Source organism: Hylobates moloch, unplaced genomic scaffold (genome assembly GCF_009828535.3).
Source record: "Hylobates moloch isolate HMO894 unplaced genomic scaffold, HMol_V3 SCAFFOLD_8, whole genome shotgun sequence".
NCBI lineage: Eukaryota > Metazoa > Chordata > Mammalia > Primates > Hylobatidae > Hylobates > Hylobates moloch.
In genome coordinates, this window is record NW_026652283.1 from 55,040,050 (window position 1) to 55,060,089 (window position 20,040).

The 20,040-nt window shown below is 35.9% G+C and overlaps 1 protein-coding gene across 4 annotated transcripts in view; it reads right to left on the reverse strand.

Annotated features, from left to right (window-relative positions):
* RALGPS2 (Ral GEF with PH domain and SH3 binding motif 2) overlaps window positions 1-20,040 on the reverse strand; it is a 224,168-nt gene that overhangs the window by 156,359 nt on the left and 47,769 nt on the right. For 3 of the 4 annotated variants that reach the window (XR_009214375.1, XM_032160889.2, XM_032160893.2), the window contains exons 2-4: window positions 17,111-17,250; window positions 11,307-11,411; window positions 10,226-10,276 (exon numbers count right to left, since the gene is read on the reverse strand). Coding sequence is in view for 3 of the 4 variants with exons in the window: in XM_032160889.2 (XP_032016780.1) it covers window positions 10,226-10,276; window positions 11,307-11,411; window positions 17,111-17,167 (213 nt within the window). In the remaining variant the exon portion in view is untranslated. The remainder of the gene's footprint in view (window positions 1-10,225; window positions 10,277-11,306; window positions 11,412-17,110; window positions 17,251-20,040) is intronic. The other variant, XM_058441904.1, reaches the window with a different exon arrangement.

The following is a 20,040-nucleotide window of genomic DNA, read 5'->3' on the forward strand; positions in this document are numbered from 1 at the left end:
AAAATATATGGCAATTTGTCTTCAAAATTGCTTTAAACTAAAAAAGAAAAGAAGAAAAGTGAGAGAGCAACTGTGTGAAAGTTAAGAGTTGCAAAGGTATATTAATAGTGGTTGAATATAGATGATGGAACTTTTCCCCTTCTTTATAATCACTATAATTACAGTTTACAATTACAACCATGTTATTGTATTTTCTCCCCACCACTAAGAGACTACATATCCAGAGGAAGGGGGAACAGTAAAAACCAAGGTTTTGTGTGAAAGGGATCACTATCCATAGAAGTATCCAAATTTGGTCACGCAGCTTGGGCCAATGGGCAAATGGAACATCTTAGGATTTCTGCAGCACCAGCATGGAAACACTAGGGCACGGTACTGAGGCCAGGGGTGGAGAGGGAGCTGTCAGGATATATATAACTGACTGAGCTGAGACCAATCTCAGTCCCAACAACCACAGACAGACACTAAAGAATACTCCTATTTCTAGAGCCAATGAGCTGCAGCCTTGTAATAGCACTTTATTCTTTCAATAAATATCCTTCAGAGTTGACAGGAGAAAAGAAGGGGAGGAAATTTAGGAGGTAAAGTCAATGGGAGATACTGGAGAACAGGAGAAGGACAGAGAAAGAAGTGGAAAGGCTGACTTTTTGGTTTCTTACTTGTATTAAAAATGGATGGTTCAGAGCACTCAGAGAACCTTAAAAAACTTAACAAAATATGAGGGAACATTTTTTTCTATGTAATTAGATTCCTACTAAGTAGTTTTTAAAATGACTGGTGAAGTTTAATGGTGAATTCTTTTCCTTGGTAAACATATTTGCCTTTCTTCTCTATCATTACACAAAAAACTATAAAATAAAGTACCAAACCTGTTTTCTTGTTCTTCAATCTGAGGTAATTTCAAGTGTTTTACTGAACTGGAGAAAAACCAGGCTTAGCATTATGTTTGCTTCAGATCTGCTTTTAAAGATGTGATTTTACTTATCCAGTATTTTATCAATGACTAAGGACAATCTTTGTACAAAGAAAAATAATTTTTAACACTTCAGAGATAAGACAGTTTCTACATGAAATAAAAGACTTGGAATTTTTATTTTTTTCCCCCAAGCAATTCTGAGATACATAGTACAACAGACACTGTAGGTAAGCAGCTTTATTTCTAAGCAAACTGTACTTCTTATAGTTGCCCTATAGTTTCTTCCTCCAAGTCAAGAACGAGTTTAGGTAGAACACATTTAGCTAAATTCTGCTTGACATACTAGAGTTGAAAATGCAGAATTCCATAAACTAGTAAGAATTACCAGGTCCTACTTAGGGAATTAAATCAGGAGTGAGAGATATACATTATACGTAACTCAGAAACTGTCTAGATTATTGAAAGCTGAGACTTGCGTGGTTCAATCACCAATCTGCAACTAAAATCACTATGCCACACAGTTGGATTCAGAATCTATATTCTTCAAAATTGAAATTTAGTTCATATTTTAATATAAATAAACCATCACCTAAAATAACGTTACATGTGAAAACACATAAAAATGAGCATTGATTTAAATAGTTTTCAGCCTGGTGTGCTGGCTCACACTGGTAATCCCAGCACTTTGGGAAGCTGAGGCGGGGCGGGGGGGGATCGCTTGAGCCCAGGCATTCAAGACCAGCCTGGGCAAAGTAGTAAGACCTTGTCTCTACCCAAAAAAAAAAAAAAAAAAAAAATTAGGCAGGTGTGGTGGTGTATGCCTTTAGTCTTAGTTACTTGGCAGGCTGAGGTGGGAAAACTGCTTGAGCACAGGAGATCAAGGATGCAGTGGGCTGTGATCATGCCACTGCAATCCAGCCTGGGCAATACAGTGAGACTCTGTCTCAAAAAACAAAAACAAAAACAAAATACACTGAAGATCTTTTAAACAGTTTTATAAAGTATATGTATAGTTTTAATATACAATTAATTATATATGACGTAGAGACCTGAATATTGATATAATGGACAGAAACATAAAATTAATTTACTAGTTATAGACTCAGTTATAACCAATATCTTTTCATAATATCTGAGGTTTAATTTTCATTTAACAATAAGAATTCCTTTATCCTCCAGTGAAGGCAATATTCTAATGTATACTATATAAAGAGACATCATTTTATGTTAATAAAGATTAATACACTAAACTGGCTGCCATCATAGGTTAAACAATTTAACTTATCAGTAGCAAGAGTTTTGACATAATAAACAATATCTGTACAATCATTTTGGAAAACAAATTAGCAATAGTTGATTAAAAATTTAAAGATGCTCTATAATCCAGTGATTAATGCATTAAAGTGTATATATCAACATAGATGCTAGTCAACAATGTTGAACATCAAAAGCATGCTAAGAAGACAAGAACATCAAAAGCATGCTAAAAATACCGAAACAACAGAACACCATCTACATAAAATATTTAAAACTGCAATAGCACGCATTAAGGGATACCTATACATAAATAAAAAACATAACTAAATAGACAGGAATGATACAGACCAATACTGGATGGTGATTACCTTGGTGGGAGAATGCAGAAAGCCTTTATCAGTACTGGTTAGGTACACAGGAATTTATCTTATTATTTACTATGCTTTGTTATATGTCTTTAATATATCATTACTAAATTTTAATAACATTTTTCTGCCAGATAACAAAGGCCTTTTTATACTGGCCAGATTTAATACACTCAGTGTTGACATGGGACTAACACATTAAGAATATTTCGGCTGGGCGCAGTGGCTCACACCTGTAATCCCAGCACTTTGGGAGGCCAAGGCAGAAGGATCACTCGAGCCTTGGAGTTTGAGACCAGCCTGGGCAGCATTAACGAGACCCTCTCTCTAAAAAAATAAAATAAAAAATTAGCCAGGCATGGTGGCATATATGTATGGTCCCAGCTACTTGGGAGGCTGAGGTGGGAGGATCATTTGGGCCTGGGAGGTCCCGGCTGCAGTGAGCCATCATCGCACTGCTGCACTACAACCTGGGGAACAGAGCCAGACCCTGTCTCCAAAAAAAAAACTAAAAGTATTTTGGTGCTACATCATTTCTTCCAATAGTTACTGTTGTCAATTTTTAAAAACACTCTCTCATTGGGTAGACATTTACTAAATACTATGTTCATCCTCTCGTTCTAAATATTGAGCTTCCACTATGTGCCAGACAAAATGGTAAGCAAAAATTGTCAGTCTCTGCCCTCATGTAGCTTAAAATCTGGTGGAGAGGCAAGCAAATCAAGTACCTGCATTCACTCTCTTGATAATCTCACCCACACTTTTAAATACCACCTCTACACTGACATCTCCCAAACTTATACTTCTAGACCGGACTGGAAATATATGCCAGTATACATTCCCTAACTCAACATTCTCCTTGGCTGTCTAATAGGAATGTTAAAATAAGTATGTCCAAAGCCAAACTCCTGCAAAATCTGTTCTTCTAGCCTTTCTCCACAAGGGTGCATTGTACATTATATTTTATATGAATAGCAGCCCCAGGAGTTGTATAGGACAACAATAATCATTTTTTATCCCAGAGAATATCAACTACATGCATCTGACTTCAGGCCAAAAACCTTGGTGTCATCCTTGACTCGTTTCACAAATGATGTCTGGCAACTTCTCATTTATCTCTTCCATTCCCATCCTAATCTAAGCCACCTTCATCTCTCACGTGGTCTCCTTGATTCAGTCCTTGGTACCACCTCTTCCCCTATGCTCACTTTGCCACATATCCTAGTCAGCAGTCTGAAAGAGCTGCTTAAGGCCAGGCACAGTGGCTCATGCCTGTAATCCCAGCATTTGGGGAGGCCAAGGCGGGTGGATCACTTGAGGCCAGGAGTTTGAGACCAGCCTGGCCAACATGGTGAAACCCTGTCTCTACTAAAAATACAAAAATTAGCTAGGCGTGGTGGCATGCACCTGGAGTCCTAGCTACTAGGGAGGCTGAGGTAGGATAATCACTTGAACCCGGGAGGCGGAGGTTGCAGTAAGTCGAGATCACACCACTGCATTTCAGCCTGGGTGACAGAGCAAGGCTGTCAAAAAAAAAGAAAGAAGAGAAAAAAAAGAGCGACTTAAAACCTAACGCAGAAAATGTCACTTCTCTGCTCACAACCCTCTAATGGCTTCCCATCTTTTTCACAATGGTGTTCAGGGCCCCACACCATCTAGCCCTCACCCTACCTCTCATCTTCTAGTACATTCCCTCCCTTGCTCACTCACTGTAGCTCACTGGCCTTTGCCCCGACTTTCCCTTTGCCTGGAATACTATTTCCCCAAACACTCATATGGCTTGCTCTCTCACTCACCTCCTTTAGGCCTTAACACAGATGTCATCTCCTCAGTAAGGTCTTTCTGATCATCCTATCTAAAGTTGCAACTCCCACTATCCTCACACTTCCTATTCTCTTCTCTCTGCTTTATGTTTTTCATGACACTGTATAGCTAACCTCACTCAAATATCAGATCCATGAGGCCAGGAATTTTAGTGTCTGCTTACTACTATACCTTCAGCAACTAAACTAGATGTTTTAAATTGCATATAATAGGCATACAATAGGCATCCAGTAAATATTTGTTGAATCACAACACAAATGTAAAATTGCAATTGATGAGTCCAGTGAAAAAGCAGAGTGCTAGGTGACGCTGTAGAAAGACAAATAAAGTTTACCTGAGGAAGTCAAACTAGAACTGAGAACTGAAAGATGAGTAGAAGTTAATTAGGATGTGCACAGGCTCAGTGGTGAGAGGGGCTAAAGGAAGGCTGGTGTATCTTAGACCAGAAAGATAGGAAAGATGTAAGATGGGGTTGCAGAAGGTAGAAAAAGGTAAAACTGTGAAGAGATCTGTAGACCATATTAAGATGGTTCTTCATCCTCAGAGCAACAGGAAGCCAATGAAGTGTTTTAAGCAGAGCGATCATATAAACAGATCCAACAGATGTTGAAAAGATTACCATGGCTACTGGGTAAAAAAGCATTTAGAGGGGTCAAAGTAAATGCAGGTAGATGAAGTAAGAGGTCACTGCAATAATTCACTTGAGAGAAGATGGTATTTTACATTGGGGTGTTGGGAGTAGAGACAGACTCGATAGACAAGATACTTAGGAGGTTAAAAAAATCAATGGGATAATATAAATGGAGTAAAGGTCAAGGGAATTTTAAGGTTTATTTCTAAGTTTCACAAAGTACTATCAGATGTCCCAAGGGAATAAAAAATTCCCATAGATGTGAAGTCTATGTCTTCATGTAGTATCATCTGGATCTTCAATATCCAAGCTCCTAGCCACCAATGGCTACTAAGCACTTGAAATATAGCTACTCCAAATAAAGACGTACTGTCATGCTGTATGTGTTGGATTTGAAGGCTTGGCGGAGAAAAAAGAATGTAAGATATCTCAATAACTTTTTACACTGATTACAAGTTGAAACGATAATATTTTGTATGTAGCAGGTTACATAAAATCATTAAAATCAATTTCATCTTTTTACCTTATAATGTGGCTACCAGAAAACAAAGTTATATAAATGGCTTAAACTATATTTCTGCTAGACAGCACTGATCTCATATAAAGCAGCAATACAACTTTTGCAGTTCATTCAAAAGGAAAAAATACACCTAAGAAGAAGACAGGTGAATTTTAGGTCAAAAATGTAATTTGTATAAAGAATTTCATTTTTTTTTACTTTTTTTTCAGGGAGGAGAAGAAATAAGTATTTCTGGTTTTTTCTTTTTGCCATTTAAATACAAAAGCCATTTTCTTCTTGTGCTTTGTTTATAGAATACATTGTTGTTCTTCTATTGCTAATCCAATGGTTCTACTTAGAGAGCCCTCTGTGGTATGGGGGAAAAGTTAGGAAAACACAGAATTGTGGAAATGATGGGAACTAAGAGATATTTAGGCCCACCCCTTCATTTACAGGTACCGAGTTTGAGATACTAAGACAGGATGTAACTTACTTGAAAATCACAGGACTAATACTACCTAAATCATGTAGGACATAAATGGAAACTCATAGTCATGACAGTGTTCAGGGCCACTACAGACTTGTATATAGCACAATGAATACACTATATTTTGTTCCCAAAAGAACTAAAAATGTATCTATTTTATAGTATTGAATTTGAGGATTATCAATGACTTTGTTTTGGAATACAAAATCACATTGATATACTAGATAAGAGCTTAAAAAATACCAGATTTTAGAGTCTGAAACCCAGTTCCACCACTTAGTTGTGTACCAAAGACAATTATCACTGTTTCCTCATCAGTAAAATAGAGATACCATCATACTCAGGATGTTAAAATGATAGGAACACTATACACACACACCCCCCATGATTATAGTGGATAGATGCATAATGCCAGTCCCTTTGTTTTCATTAGAAACAAATGATATGTTTCTTGATCCTTTCTCTTCTCTCCAAAATGTCAACACAGTCATATTATTAAGTCATAAAATAAAGATATAAGGGAAAAGATTACTAGAGTTAGTGGTGAAACTCAGTTTCAAATTTCCATCTTCCCATTAAAAAGCTTCAAAACAATAGGTAAATCATTCAACTTCCCTAAGTCTATTTCCTCCAGTAAGTAATGAAGCCAAATCAATCAAAATGATTCAAATACAGATGACCTGTAAACAACACATGGGTCTACTTACACACGGATTTTCTTCCACCTCTATCACCCCTGAGATAGCAGAACAAATCTCTCTTCTTCCTCAGTCTACTCGATGTGAGGATAATGAGGATAAAGACCTTTATGATGATCCGCTTCCACTTAATGAATAGTAAATATTGTTTCTTTTCCTTATGATTTTCTTTTTTTTCTTTATTATTATTAGTATTATTATACTTAAAGTTTTAGGGTACATGTGCACAATGTGCAGGTTTGTTACGTATGTATACATGTGCCATGTTGGTGTGCTGCACCCATTAACTCGTCATTTAGCATTAGGTATATCTCCTAATGCTGTCCCTCCCCCCTCACCCCACCCCACAACAGTCCCCGGAGTGTGATGTTCCCCTTCCTGTGTCCATGTGTTCTCATTGTTCAATTCCCACCTATAAGTGAGAACATGTGTTGTTTGGTTTTTTGTCCTTGCAATAGTTTACTGAGAATGATGGTTTCCAGTTTCATCCATGTCCCTACAAAGGGCATGAACTCATCATTTTTTATGGCTGCATAGTATTCCATGGTGTATATGTGCCACATTTTCTTAATCCAGTCTATCGTTGTTGGACATTTGGGTTGGTTCCAAGTCTTTGCTATTGTGAATAGTGCTGCAATAAACATATGTGTGCATGTGTCTTTATAGCAGCATGATTTATGGTCCTTTGGGTATATACCGAGTAATGGAATGGCTGGGTCAAATGGTATTTCTAGTTCTAGATCCTTGAGGAATCGCCACACTGACTTCCACAATGGTTGAACTAGTTTACAGTCCCACCAACAGTGTAAAAGTGTTCCTATTTCTCCACATCCTCTCCAGCACCTGTTGTTTCCTGACTTTTTAATGATGGCCATTCTAACTGGTGTGAGATGGTATCTCATTGTGGTTTTGATTTGCATTTCTCTGATGGCCAGTGATGATGAGCATTTTTTCATGTGTTTTTTGGCTGCATAAATGTCTTCTGAGAAGTGTCTATTCATGTCCTTCACCCACTTTTTGATGGGGTTGTTTTTTTCTTGTATATTTGTTTGAGTTCATTGCAGATTCTGGATATTAGCCCTTTGTCAGATGAGTAGGTTGCAAAAATTTTCTCCCATTTTGTAGGTTGCCTGTTCACTCTGATGGTAGTTTCTTTTGCTGTGCAGAAGCTCTTTAGTTTAATTAGATCCCATGTGTCAATTTTGGCTTTTGTTGCCATTGCTTTTGGTGTTTTAGACATGAAGTCCTTGCCCATGCCTATGTCCTGAATGGTATTGCCTAGGTTTTCTTCTAGGGTTTTTATGGTTTTAGGTCTAACATGTAAGTCTTTAATCCATCTTGAATTAATTTTTGCATAAGGTGTAAGGAAGGGATCCAGTTTCAGCTTTCTACATATGGCTAGCCAGTTTTCCCAGCACCATTTATTAAATAGGGAATCCTTATCCCATTTCTTGTTTTTGTCAGGTTTGTCAAAGATTAGATAGTTGTAGATATGCGGCATTATTTCTGAGGGCTCTGTTCTGTTCCATTGATCTATGTCTCTGTTTTGGTACCAGTACCATGCTGTTTTGGTTACTGTAGCCTTGTAGTATAGTTTGAAGTCAGGTAGCGTGATGCCTCCAGCTTTGTTCTTTGGCTTAGGATTGACTTGGCGATGCAGGCTCTTTTTTGGTCCCATATGAACTTTAAAGTAGTTTTTTCCAATTCTGTGAAGAAAGTCATTGGTAGCTTGATGGGGATGGCATTGAATCTATAAATTACCTTGGGCAGTATGGCCATTTTCACCATAGTGATTCTTCCAACCCATGAGCATGGAATGTTCTTCCATTTGTTTGTGTCCTCTTTTATTTCATTGAGCAGTGGTTTGTAGTTCTCCTTGAAGAGGTCCTTCACATCCCTTGTAAGTTGGATTCCTAGGTATTTTATTCTCTTTGAAGCAACTGTGAATGGGAGTTCACTCATGATTTGGCTCTCTGTTTGTCTGTTACTGGTGTACCAGAATGCTTGTGATTTTTGCACACTGATTTTGTATCCTGAGACTTTGCTGAAGTTGCTAATCAGCTTAAGGAGATTTTGGGCTGAGACAATGGGGTTTTCTAGATATACAATCATGTCATCTGCAAACAGGGACAATTTGACTTCCTCTTTTCCTAATTGAATACCCTTTATTTCCTTCTTCTGCCTGATTACCCTGGCCAGAACTTCCAACACTATGTTGAATAGGAGTGGTGAGAGAGGGCATCCCTGTCTTGTGCCAGTTTTCAAAGGGAATGCTTCCAGTTTTTGCCCATTCAGTATGATATTGGCTGTGGGTTTGTCGTAGATAGCTCTTATTATTTTGAGATACGTCCCATCAATACCTAATTTATTGAGAGTTTTTAGCATGAAGGGTTGTTGAATTTTGTCAAAGGCCTTTTCTGCATCTATTGAGACAATCATGTGGTTTTTGTCTTTGGTTCTGTTTATATGCTGGATTACATTTATTGATTTGCGTATGTTGAACCAGCCTTGCATCCCAGGGATGAAGCCCACTTGATCATGGTGGATAAGCTTTTTGATGCGCTGCTGGATTCGGTTTGCCAGTATTTTATTGAGGATTTTTGCATCAATGTTCATCAAGGATATTGGTCTGAAATTCTCTTTTTTGGTTGTGTCTCTGCCAGGCTTTGGTATCAGGATGCTGCTGGCCTCATAAAATGTGTTAGGGAGGATTCCCTTTTTTTCTAATGATTGGAATAGTTTCAGAAGGAATGGTGCCAGTTCCTCCTTGCACCTCTGGTAGAATTCGGCTGTGAATCCATCAGGTCCTGGACTCTTTTTGGTTGGTAAGCTATTGATTATTGCCACAATTTCAGAGCCTGTTATTGGTCTTTTCAGAGATTCAACTTCTTCCTGGTTTAGTCTTGGGAGAGTGTATTTGTCGAGAAATTTATCCATTTCTTCTAGATTTTCTAGTTTATTTGCGTAGAGGTGTTTGTAGTATTCTCTGATGGTAGATTGTATTTCTGTGGGATCGGTGGTGATATCCCCTTTATCATCTTTTATTGCGTCTATTTGATTCTTCTCTCTTTGCTTCTTTATTAGTCTTGCTAGCGGTCTATCAATTTTGTTGTTTTTTGAAAATGATTTTCTTAGTAACATTTTTTCTCTAGTTTACTGTAAGAACTGAGTACAAAATACATATAACATACAAAATATGTGTTCGTTGATTGTTTATGTTACCAGTAAGGCTTTTGGTCAACATCAGGCTATCTGAAGTTAAGTTTGTGGGGAATCAAAAGTTATAGAAAGAGTTTTCACTGAGCAAGCGTCAGTGCCCCTAACCTCCGCTTTGTTCAAGGGTCAAGTATAGTCCTATCTGTGACTCAATAATGTATTGCTATGAATGCCACATGGGTTTCTGAGGCCCAAACAGTATGTAGATAAGTTACAACACAAGCTTCAAATATTTTAAAATTAATATGAAGTATAATTTGACATTTCTAAAACACTTAATTTGAGATTGATCGTTTTCTATATTTAAAAGGAACATTCTCAAAACTACTTACATCTGGTTGAATAGCTTTAAATACTGGAACATCCATTAATGTTATCTGACCCTGAAATATAAAGTAAAAATGACAATTTCTTCTTCGGAATTCTACACCATAATATGTAACCTAAATTAAAATTATATTCTATACTAAAATATTACCAAATACTCAATTTTATAAGGGCTTATGGAAAACAAAATTTAGCCCCTGTATCATTAAATAGAATTACTTCTAATTATCTCATGCCTATTTATATTTTCTTGGAAGATAAATTGTGTAAAGTTAAAAAATAAAAATAATTTTAAAAATTTGGACAGTCACATTAAATTATAATCAAAAAATAAAAACCAGATTAGTTCATGTAGCAGTGTTCTTGTTATGATGATTACAATACAGTTCCTCAAACAGTGGTATAAAACCAGATATTACTAAAAAGGTTTTCTTCCTAACTTATAAAAAAATAATGAAACTACACTAAAGCCAACATTCTATCTAAGAGATTTATATGCTATGGACCTATCCCACTTATGGCTATAGATATAAGACAAAAGTCAACACTATCAAGGAATAATATGCTATGACCAAGCACAGGTTATGTCTGGAATGCAGGAATGGTTTAACATTAGGAAATCAATGCATTCTGTTAACAAAGGAGAATGAGAAAACAAATAAATTTATATTAAGAAATAAATGTTTTTCTAGATACCTTTCATCTAATAACACCTTCATATTTCATTTTTCAATTTTTTAATTAAAAAAAAACCAGTGAAATTGTTTCTTAGATATGTCAACAAAATACAGTTGGCTTAGAGAAATGGTATAGAGGGATGAAAGCAATTACCATAATGGTAAATACATATTGCTACTTACCAAATTGAAGTGTAACTTATAAAGTTGCCCTAAAAAAAAGTACAGCTTTTCTTACTTTTCCCACTTCATCCCTCTGTTTGCTCCACAGCTGTACTATTTTCCCCAATAATTCCCATATCCAGCTTTCTAAAAGCTGTCTCCTTTGCTGGACCTACAAATTCTAACTCAATAGCACCAATATGTAAATTATGTGCAAAACTGGAGGAGACAGAGGTAGGAGGCTTACCGCATATTCTTCTGGTGTAACCTTAAGAACATCGAATACCACAGCATCAAAGCTTTTCTTCAATTCAGAACCTTTGTCACTTAAGGATTCAGAGCTGCTACTTTTCTGTTAAAGTGAAAGAAAATGCAGCCTTTTAAATACTGTCTAACAATCAAGTGATAGAAACTAGATTGGCCTTAAAAACTGAGAAAACAAAACAGCAGGTTAACAAATGCTGCAGAAAAGCTGAGCAGAACATGCTGCTTAGTTGTTAGAGTACCAGATAAAGGGTCAGACAACTTGAAATCTAACACTGTGACTTTAAATTTTTAGGTTCTTGAATGAGTCATTTTCTTGTGTGTCAGTTTCCTCATCCTGACAACCTATCATTTCCTACAGAAATAAATGATTTAACTAGTTCAGTGATTCTCAAATAAGGTAAAGGGAAGTCAGGGGAGAAGGCTATACACTTACTTAAAATTTTTTTAACTAATTTTTATTAAGAAAAAGACAAATTAGCTTTATAACGTAAGTTATCAGAAAATATTCAGAATGCTGTTAATTAGTTACATAAAATCCATTCTTAGTTATGTGATCTGTTTGTGATAGTACAATTAATACTATTCTTCCTATTATATTACAAATTTAAGTTTTCCCTGCTTAAAAATTACTGTTTCAAGTTTGAATATGCTGTGGCTATACGTAGAATGAAAGGCGGATTTTGGCCCTGAAAATCTTATTACTGTTAAAAATTTTCCACTTCGTCTGTGCCATGACATAATAATATATTCTGTATCACTTGGCTAAATTCAGAGGAACATCAATATGAGAATATTTAGATCAGGCTCTATTAAATGGTGGTAGGATATGAGGCTACAGATAACAGCAAAAAAATTAATCAAAGTTTCAATTAGCACAGTACACATAGATCAACCCACCAGCTATTATATATTAGTTTTAAGCACTTGTCATTATGCCTCATTTTTGCTTTTCCTCCCTTTTAGTAGCAGCTAAATACCAAGTATCGAGCCACGATCATTACAAAGAAAGGGATCTGTCATTAACTTTGAAAAATTCTCAACTATTATTACTTCAAATATTTCTTCTGCTTCTTTCTCTTGTCTTTCTGGTGTTCCCATTATGTAAATGCTACACCTTTCGTCACTGTCCTACAGTCCTGAGCTATTCTGTTTTTTTTTTTTTTTTTTTCTTTTTTTTCCATTGTATTTTCTCTTTGCATTTCAGTCTGGGAAGTTTTACTGACATGTCTTCCAGTTCACTGATATCTTTCCTTGGCTGTCTATTGGTCACCAGTCTACTGGTACTGGTTAGCTCACCAAAGGCATTCTTCGTTTTTGTCACAGTGCTTTTGAATCCTAGCATTTCTTTTCAATTCTTAATAGTTTTAATATCCCTGCCTATATTATCCATTTGTTCTCGCATGCTGTATGCTTTTTTTCATTACAGACTTTGGCATATTAATGATATGCCAGTCTGATAATTGTGAAATCTCTGCCATATGAGTGTGGTTCTGTTGCTTGATTTATCTCTTCAAACTGTGTTTTTTCCTTGCCTTTCAGCATGGCTTGTAATTTTTTGTTGAAAGCTAGAAATGGTATATTGGGTAATAGGAACTCAGGTTGAATAGGCCTTTACTGTAAGGGTTTATTTTTAACATGCTAGGCATTATGCTGTGCTTATAATTTGGTGTTGTTATAGGTGTCTGAGTCTTCAATTTCCTCTAGTATCATTTTTTTATCCTCTGTTGTCTTTGGGTTTCCCTAGAAATCTCTTCTTACAGTCTGAGCCTTGCAGTTCTTTCAGCTGAAATCTTAGCATTATACAGGAGCCCTGCTGATGTGGCGGGGGAAGGCAGGGTGTGTGTGTGTATTTGAGGGGGTGCTGGTGGGGGAGTGTCCTATAGTCCTGTGATTAGGTTTCAGTCTTTCACTGAGTGTGTCTCCAGACTGTGACCTTCACAAACGCTTCTCTGTCCCCCTGGCTCTGCTTAGGTGAGACAGGAAGTCAAGAGGGGCTTCAAGCTGAGGATTTTTCCTCTCCCAAGTAGGTTAGGCTCTGGTGAAGTAGTTTCCCTTGAGGGCAGGTGGAGAACAGAATGCTCTGGTCATATTTCAATATGGTTACTTTCTATCTGGGTGTATTTCAAAATGGCTACTTCTTTCCTCCCCCTGCTAGAAGCAGAAGGGAATTTTTCTCTGTCTTTACTGTGAGAAGCTGGTGGGCATCCTAGAGGTAATAAAAATCACAAAAGCAGAGGGTGAGAAGAACCTAAGACTGGACCCCCAAGGAGTTTTTAACTTTCAAACTAGTCCACACACAGTCTCCAGCAGTTCATCAATTAGGTTTTACATGGCTCCATTGACTTCTGTTCCTGTAAGCTGTGATTCTCTATTTGCCTATCTCTCCAGGTTTCAGGGCATCACTGTTAAATGTGCTCTATGATAGCAATTCTCTGATAGAGCTAAGAGGAGTTATTGATTTTCAGTTTGTTTAGCTTTTTTCCTATTGTGAGGACTGGAGTGATGAATTCTAAGCTCTTTACAAATCTAAGCAGAAACCTGAATTCCAGTGAATGAATCCAAGCAGAAACCTCAAGTCTCATAAATAAAATGGAATTTTATTTCTTGTGTTTAATCTCTGTTAACTATGACTAGTTTATAGTATGTCAACAATATTATTTTATGTCCCAAAACTAATACAAAATTTTTTTCATAATGTTAAGTATTCAAATAGACATCAGTTAAGCAGTATACACTAATCCAATAGCTGTCCAAATAACCAGATGCATTCTGTCAGGTGAACACATGAATCATAAACATAAATCAGTAATTTTCTCCAAGTTTTTAACTCATCCAAGTTAGTAAATCATCATGACAATTTTATTGCTTATCAAAAAGAATAAACACTTCTCTTTTTTCCTTCTTAATGGCCATTAGAGGCTTAAAAAATTACTAGTGTGCATTTTGATGTGCTTCCCTAATACCAGTAATAAATTGGTAATGATAAGACACTAAGCAATAATGTCCACCAGGAGAATAGCAGTAATTCATTCAAGGCATGACTCAAAAACTTCTAAATGTCCTCTAAATGTCTGAAAACAAGTTCACTGTAATTCTCCTACTGACAGAAACTTCAAACACAGGTTAAATATAAAAGGTACTGAGAAAGGATAAAGTATTTTATCCATTCTGTAAGCTTATCACTTCTATAAGAAATTTGTACTTTGATGTTACTAGATCTATAATTTGAGAGAAGGTGGAAAATACAGATTTTTAATTTTATTTTCTTGCCCCAATAAATGGACAATTTAAAGGGCAGACTTTTTCACTCTTACTTTACAACTGCTAATTATACTACTCTGAAGCCTGATGTAATTAATTCACTTTTAGTAAAGTCAACAGAATTGTTTGTACAAGCGAAATGATCTATTTTATTTAATAAATATTTGTATTCTGCTTCCTATGATACTAGAACAGGTATTTCTGGATATATAGTTAAAAATATACACATACATACATATATATAACATATTCAAGAAATATGGTTATAAATATACAAAGAAAACAAATATATATTACAAACATATATAAACATAATCCTATGGTTGTAAATATAAAAAAGCTATGTATAAATTTATGGAAAAAATTATAGAAAGAGATTTTTCTAAGTGACAGTTTTAAAAATAGGAAAGCTCCCATCTGGTTAAGGGATTAGGAGAGGCTTTATTAAAAGCATAGCATTTGAAATATGTTTGAAAGACAAAACTTTTTGTGTGTGCAGTGATGGGGAGGGGACACACCAGAATGGGAAGAAAAATTACAGCTAGAAACACTGGTATAGGCAAAGTTATGACAGAAGAAGGAAAATGTAATGGTTTATACAGACACCAGCAAATGTAGTATTCTCTCGTTAGACTGTTAAGTTTCAAGTAGAGGATTAGTAGGAGTTAAATCCAAAAATTTGGGGCCATTTTGAAGAAAGTCTTGAATAAAAGGCTGAGTGGGCATTTAAATCTAATTAGTAGGCAATGAGGAACCACAGACAGTTTTGAGAAAAGATAAAGTTTAAGAGTTGTATTTTAAGAATACTAATCTTAAATTTCAGTTGAAGGACCAGAAACAACAGAAAATATAAGTGCAACACCCAACTAAAAGGCCATGGCACTAATCTAGACAAGAAATAATAAATGACCAAACTAACATGGTAGCACAGTAATAGAAATAAGGAGAAAAGTACTGGATCCCAGAGATAAAGCACAGTGGACAGGCTCTAAAAGCTGCTAAAGATCTCTATCTCTTGGTATTCTCACCCCTGTGTGATCCTCTCCCCTTGAGTGTGGGCAGAACTTGTGACTTGTTTCTAACCAGCAGAATATGGAAAAGGAGATGAGATGTCACTTCCACGATTACGTTATGTAAGATTATAACTTCTGTCTTGCTAGTGGACTCTCTCTGCTATGATGAGACAATGGTTGTGGTGGGCAAAAATTAACAACACATTGGCCGGATGCAGTGGTTCACATCTATAATCCCAGCACTTTGGGAGGCCAAGGCAGATGGATCACCTGACGTCAGGAGTTCAAGACCAGCCTGGCCAACAAGGTGAAACCCCATCTCTACTAAAAATAGAAAAATTAGCTAGGCGTGGTGGCAAGCACTTGTAATCCCAGCTACTGGGGAGGTTGAGGCAGGAGAATTGCTTGAACCCGGGAGGCAGAGGTTACAGTGGGCCAAGATCGTGCCACTGCACTCCAGTCTGGGCGACAAGAGCAAAACTCTGTCTCAAACACCCCCACAAAAAAACCACACGTCTAAAGATTTAAACTTGGATGGCTATGGAAATGTGATGCTATTAACATAAGTTAGAGAAAAGGGTTGGACTATTTTCTTTATGGTTGTGGAGCAGAACAGTAGTAAGAAACTTGATTTTGTGGACATTAAAATGTCTGGTCCATCAAAAATGCTTAATAAAATTCATAAGAGAAGCCAGGGCTAGAGATAAAAATAAATCATCTACATAACAAAAACAATTGAAACCACAGACTTAGACTATTTTCAGTGATATCAAGGCCTAAGTAACTAGCTGGGGCAAAATGGAGTTGAGGCTGTTAAGGAACTTTGAGGTCAAGGTGTTAAAGGGTCATAAACATTATTCTCATCCAATATACTAAGAGAAAAATAAGAAATATAGAAGCCAGATGCTAAGGTTATTAAGGAAAGCAGGCAAGTTCCCCAGATTTATACACAAAGAAAAAAAGAAAAAAGTTGGGGCAAAAATACAATCATAATTTATTAACTAGAGGGGTGAGCATCTAGTTCAGTCTTCACGTCTCCATCTTAAATGCTAAACTATATCAGCAGAGTAAGCCCTTACAACATTCCAGCCTAACAGTTCTTTGGTTTCCTTTAATATATGTGGAATCAAGGGATCTAGATGGTGTCCAAAATTTAGTGATTCCAAGTAAAAGAATCTTTCTTTGCCTTACTTGCATTATTGCCCTCAAGGATGATGTAATGTAAAAATACTCTAAAAAGAAATTCTGTTTCTTTTAAAACTAAAGAGTTTTATGAGTTACCATTATTTGTCATTATTTTTCAAGTATCTTAAGTAGATAAGGATTAAGTATATCTATGATGCACAGGGAACATATGAATCACTAAAGTAAAAGTTAAAATATGTGTACTTCTGCACATGTACTTCTGCACTAAATGCACTTCTGATTTAAGTATGTGAACAAACATAATGCTTGAAAAATTAGAAAGCCAGGTAAGAAACTTTATACCTAAGCTTCTTAAATATCTTACCTCAGAAGCAGTAGCTGCAATATTGACACTGCTTGCCTGCCCGTTCATTAGGTCCATGCTTTCCTCATCAGTCCCTGACCTTATGTTAACAGCAACAGAGGACTGACTGCCTCATGTCCAAGGCCACAAATACATTATTCCTATAAAAAATAAAAAAGTTAAGCATATGTCTTCTTCGAAGTTTAAGAAAACAACTCTATGCCTACTACCATGCCAAGAAACAAAAATTTCAACTTCACTAAACTCTATTTATTATCTTAGCTCAGTCACTATATCCAAACTGAGGACAATCTTGTATGCTCTTTTCAGACAATCAGAACACTAAATAGTATTCAACAGATGTTATTGTTATGTTCTTCATAAGCAAAGCAAAAGCATAACTTTTCATTAAGTGGGTATTGTGAGGGAAAAAAATCAAATGTACAACTTTCTTAAAAGTAAATAAAATGTGTAAAAAAACGGGTGGCAAAGTAACACATACCACAACACAATAAATTTTTAGTGATCCAAATGACACCCGTAAATCAACAATACTGAATAAGCTTATCACAGCTAGTGATCTAGATTACCAACATATCACAAATACTTAAAATATTATGAACTACATGTCATAAAAATACAATCATCTCTCAGTATTCATGGGGGATTTGTCCCAGGATCCACTATAGATACCAAAATCCACCGATGCTTAAGGCCCTTATATAATGGTACAGTATTTGCATATCACCTATACACATCCTCTTGTATACTTTAAATCATCTCCAGATCACTCATAATACTTAATACAGTGCCACTGCTATGTAAATTGTTGTTATACTATATTGTTTAGGGAATTATAGCAAGGAAAAGTCTGTACATGTTCAGTACAGATGCAACCATCCTTTTTTTTTTTTTTTTGCCCCAAGTAGTTTCAACTCAGATTTGTCTGAATCCAGATGTAGAACCCACGGATATAGTGGCTTTACTGTAACATAATATACACTATGTTTATTTGTATAGGACTTTAAAGTTTATTAAATATCTTTAATATATTATGTTGATTTGCACAACTACCAATAACACTAATTAGGGAAGATATAAACACATAACAAAGAAACACAGAGCTTCTGAGGACACAGGATGGCAAATAAGGAGCCAAGAACAAGTTTCAAGCCATCAAAATTCTAGTCAAATATTCTTTTCACAACACAGATTTTCCACTTTACTAGAAGTCAGAGTACTTACTTGAAGTTCTAATACCTTTCCATAAATAACTTGCCATATAAACTGAGTAGGTAACTTTACCTCTCTAGGACAGAATTTCTTCCTCTTTGTAAAATGACAGCAGTAATGACCTTTAAGATCCCTTTTCAACTTTAAAGATCTATGACGTTTTTCATAAGATAAATGGTAAGTGTCTATAAATTAGGTCCTCTATGCTATATTCACTTTAAAAGCGGAGTTTTAAATGTTAATAATAATTACTTCAATGCTAAGTTTCCTTTCTCTGGAGAAGCAATATAGGATATAGTGATTTAAAAGCACAAAATTTGGAACCACATTACCTCTGTGTAAACCCAGGAAATTTTAACTTTTCTGTACTCAGTTTTCTCATCTATAAAATAGGGATAATAAGTACCTACTTCATAGAGTTGTCGTGAAGCGAAATGAGATAATATACACAAAGCACCTAAAACAGTGTTGGTACATGGTAAATATGCTATTAATATGACGCAGTGATGATGCAGATGTTAGACTTAATCCCCATAAAGCTTAAATTCAACAGAGTCTCTTAAATAAAAAAGAAAAGACAAAACCTTAGAAATATACCTTTGGGAAGCAATTGTTGCTGAGCATCACTAAAAATCCTAATTGCAAACACAATGAATGAGAATGGCTAAGATCTGTTTCCTAGATGTAGTAAAACATGCCCTTGGTTTTGAAATGCTTAAAAATTATTACTAATGATAGCAGCCTTCAGTCACATCTTGATTTATCTTAATTTATTCAGATACAGCCTAGGTACCTGCTAAGAGCGGAACATCGTGCTAGGATTTTTAAAATAGAAATATATTCAAAATCATGAAGTTTTAAAACTATTTAACAGCACCTACTTAGAAAATCAACGTGAAAATGAATAAACTACAAAACAATTTCCTCCCATCTAAACTATCTTATTCTATAAGCTTCATTATCCTTATAGTATTAAGAATCAATTTATATTTATACTGCTATACAACAAAACCAGCTTGATAATCCAGATTCTCTCTGAACATAGCGCTCAGTTTGCAAAATATTTTTCAAATAATTTCATTTCATTCCTACTTTCTAGGCAAGATTAAGTATAACATGAATTTATAAATCAGGGGTGCCCCCTAGTGCTAAGAAAAAGATTTTAACTTAATAGTTAAAGGAGTTGTATCTTTAACTTACTTTACATATCAAAATATACAATTTATTACTATTACTTAAAAAAAGGTAATACAGACCAGGAACAATATTAAAATATTTGTAAACTATAAGCATGAAGAATCACGTTTTCTCTGCTTTTTTTTTTTCTGAGACAGAGTTTTGCTTGTTGCCCAGGTTGGCATGCAATGGCATAATCTCAGCTCACTGCAACATCCGCCTCCCAGGTTCAAGCAATTCTCCTGCCTCAGCCTCCTGAGTAGCTGGGATTATAGGCACAAGTCACTACACCCAGCTAATTTTGGATATTTTTAGTAGTGACAGGGTTTCACCATGTTGGCCAGGCTGGTCTCGAACTCCTAACCTCAGGTGATCTGCTGGCCTTGGCCTCCCAAAGTGCTGGGATTACAGGCGTCAGCCACTGCACCTGGCCTTCTCTGCTTTTAAAATAAATTGTCACTCATGTATTTCATGAAAATTAAGGTCATATTAAAATCTATTACATATTTTAAAATATAGCGAAGCATACCTTAAAGAATATA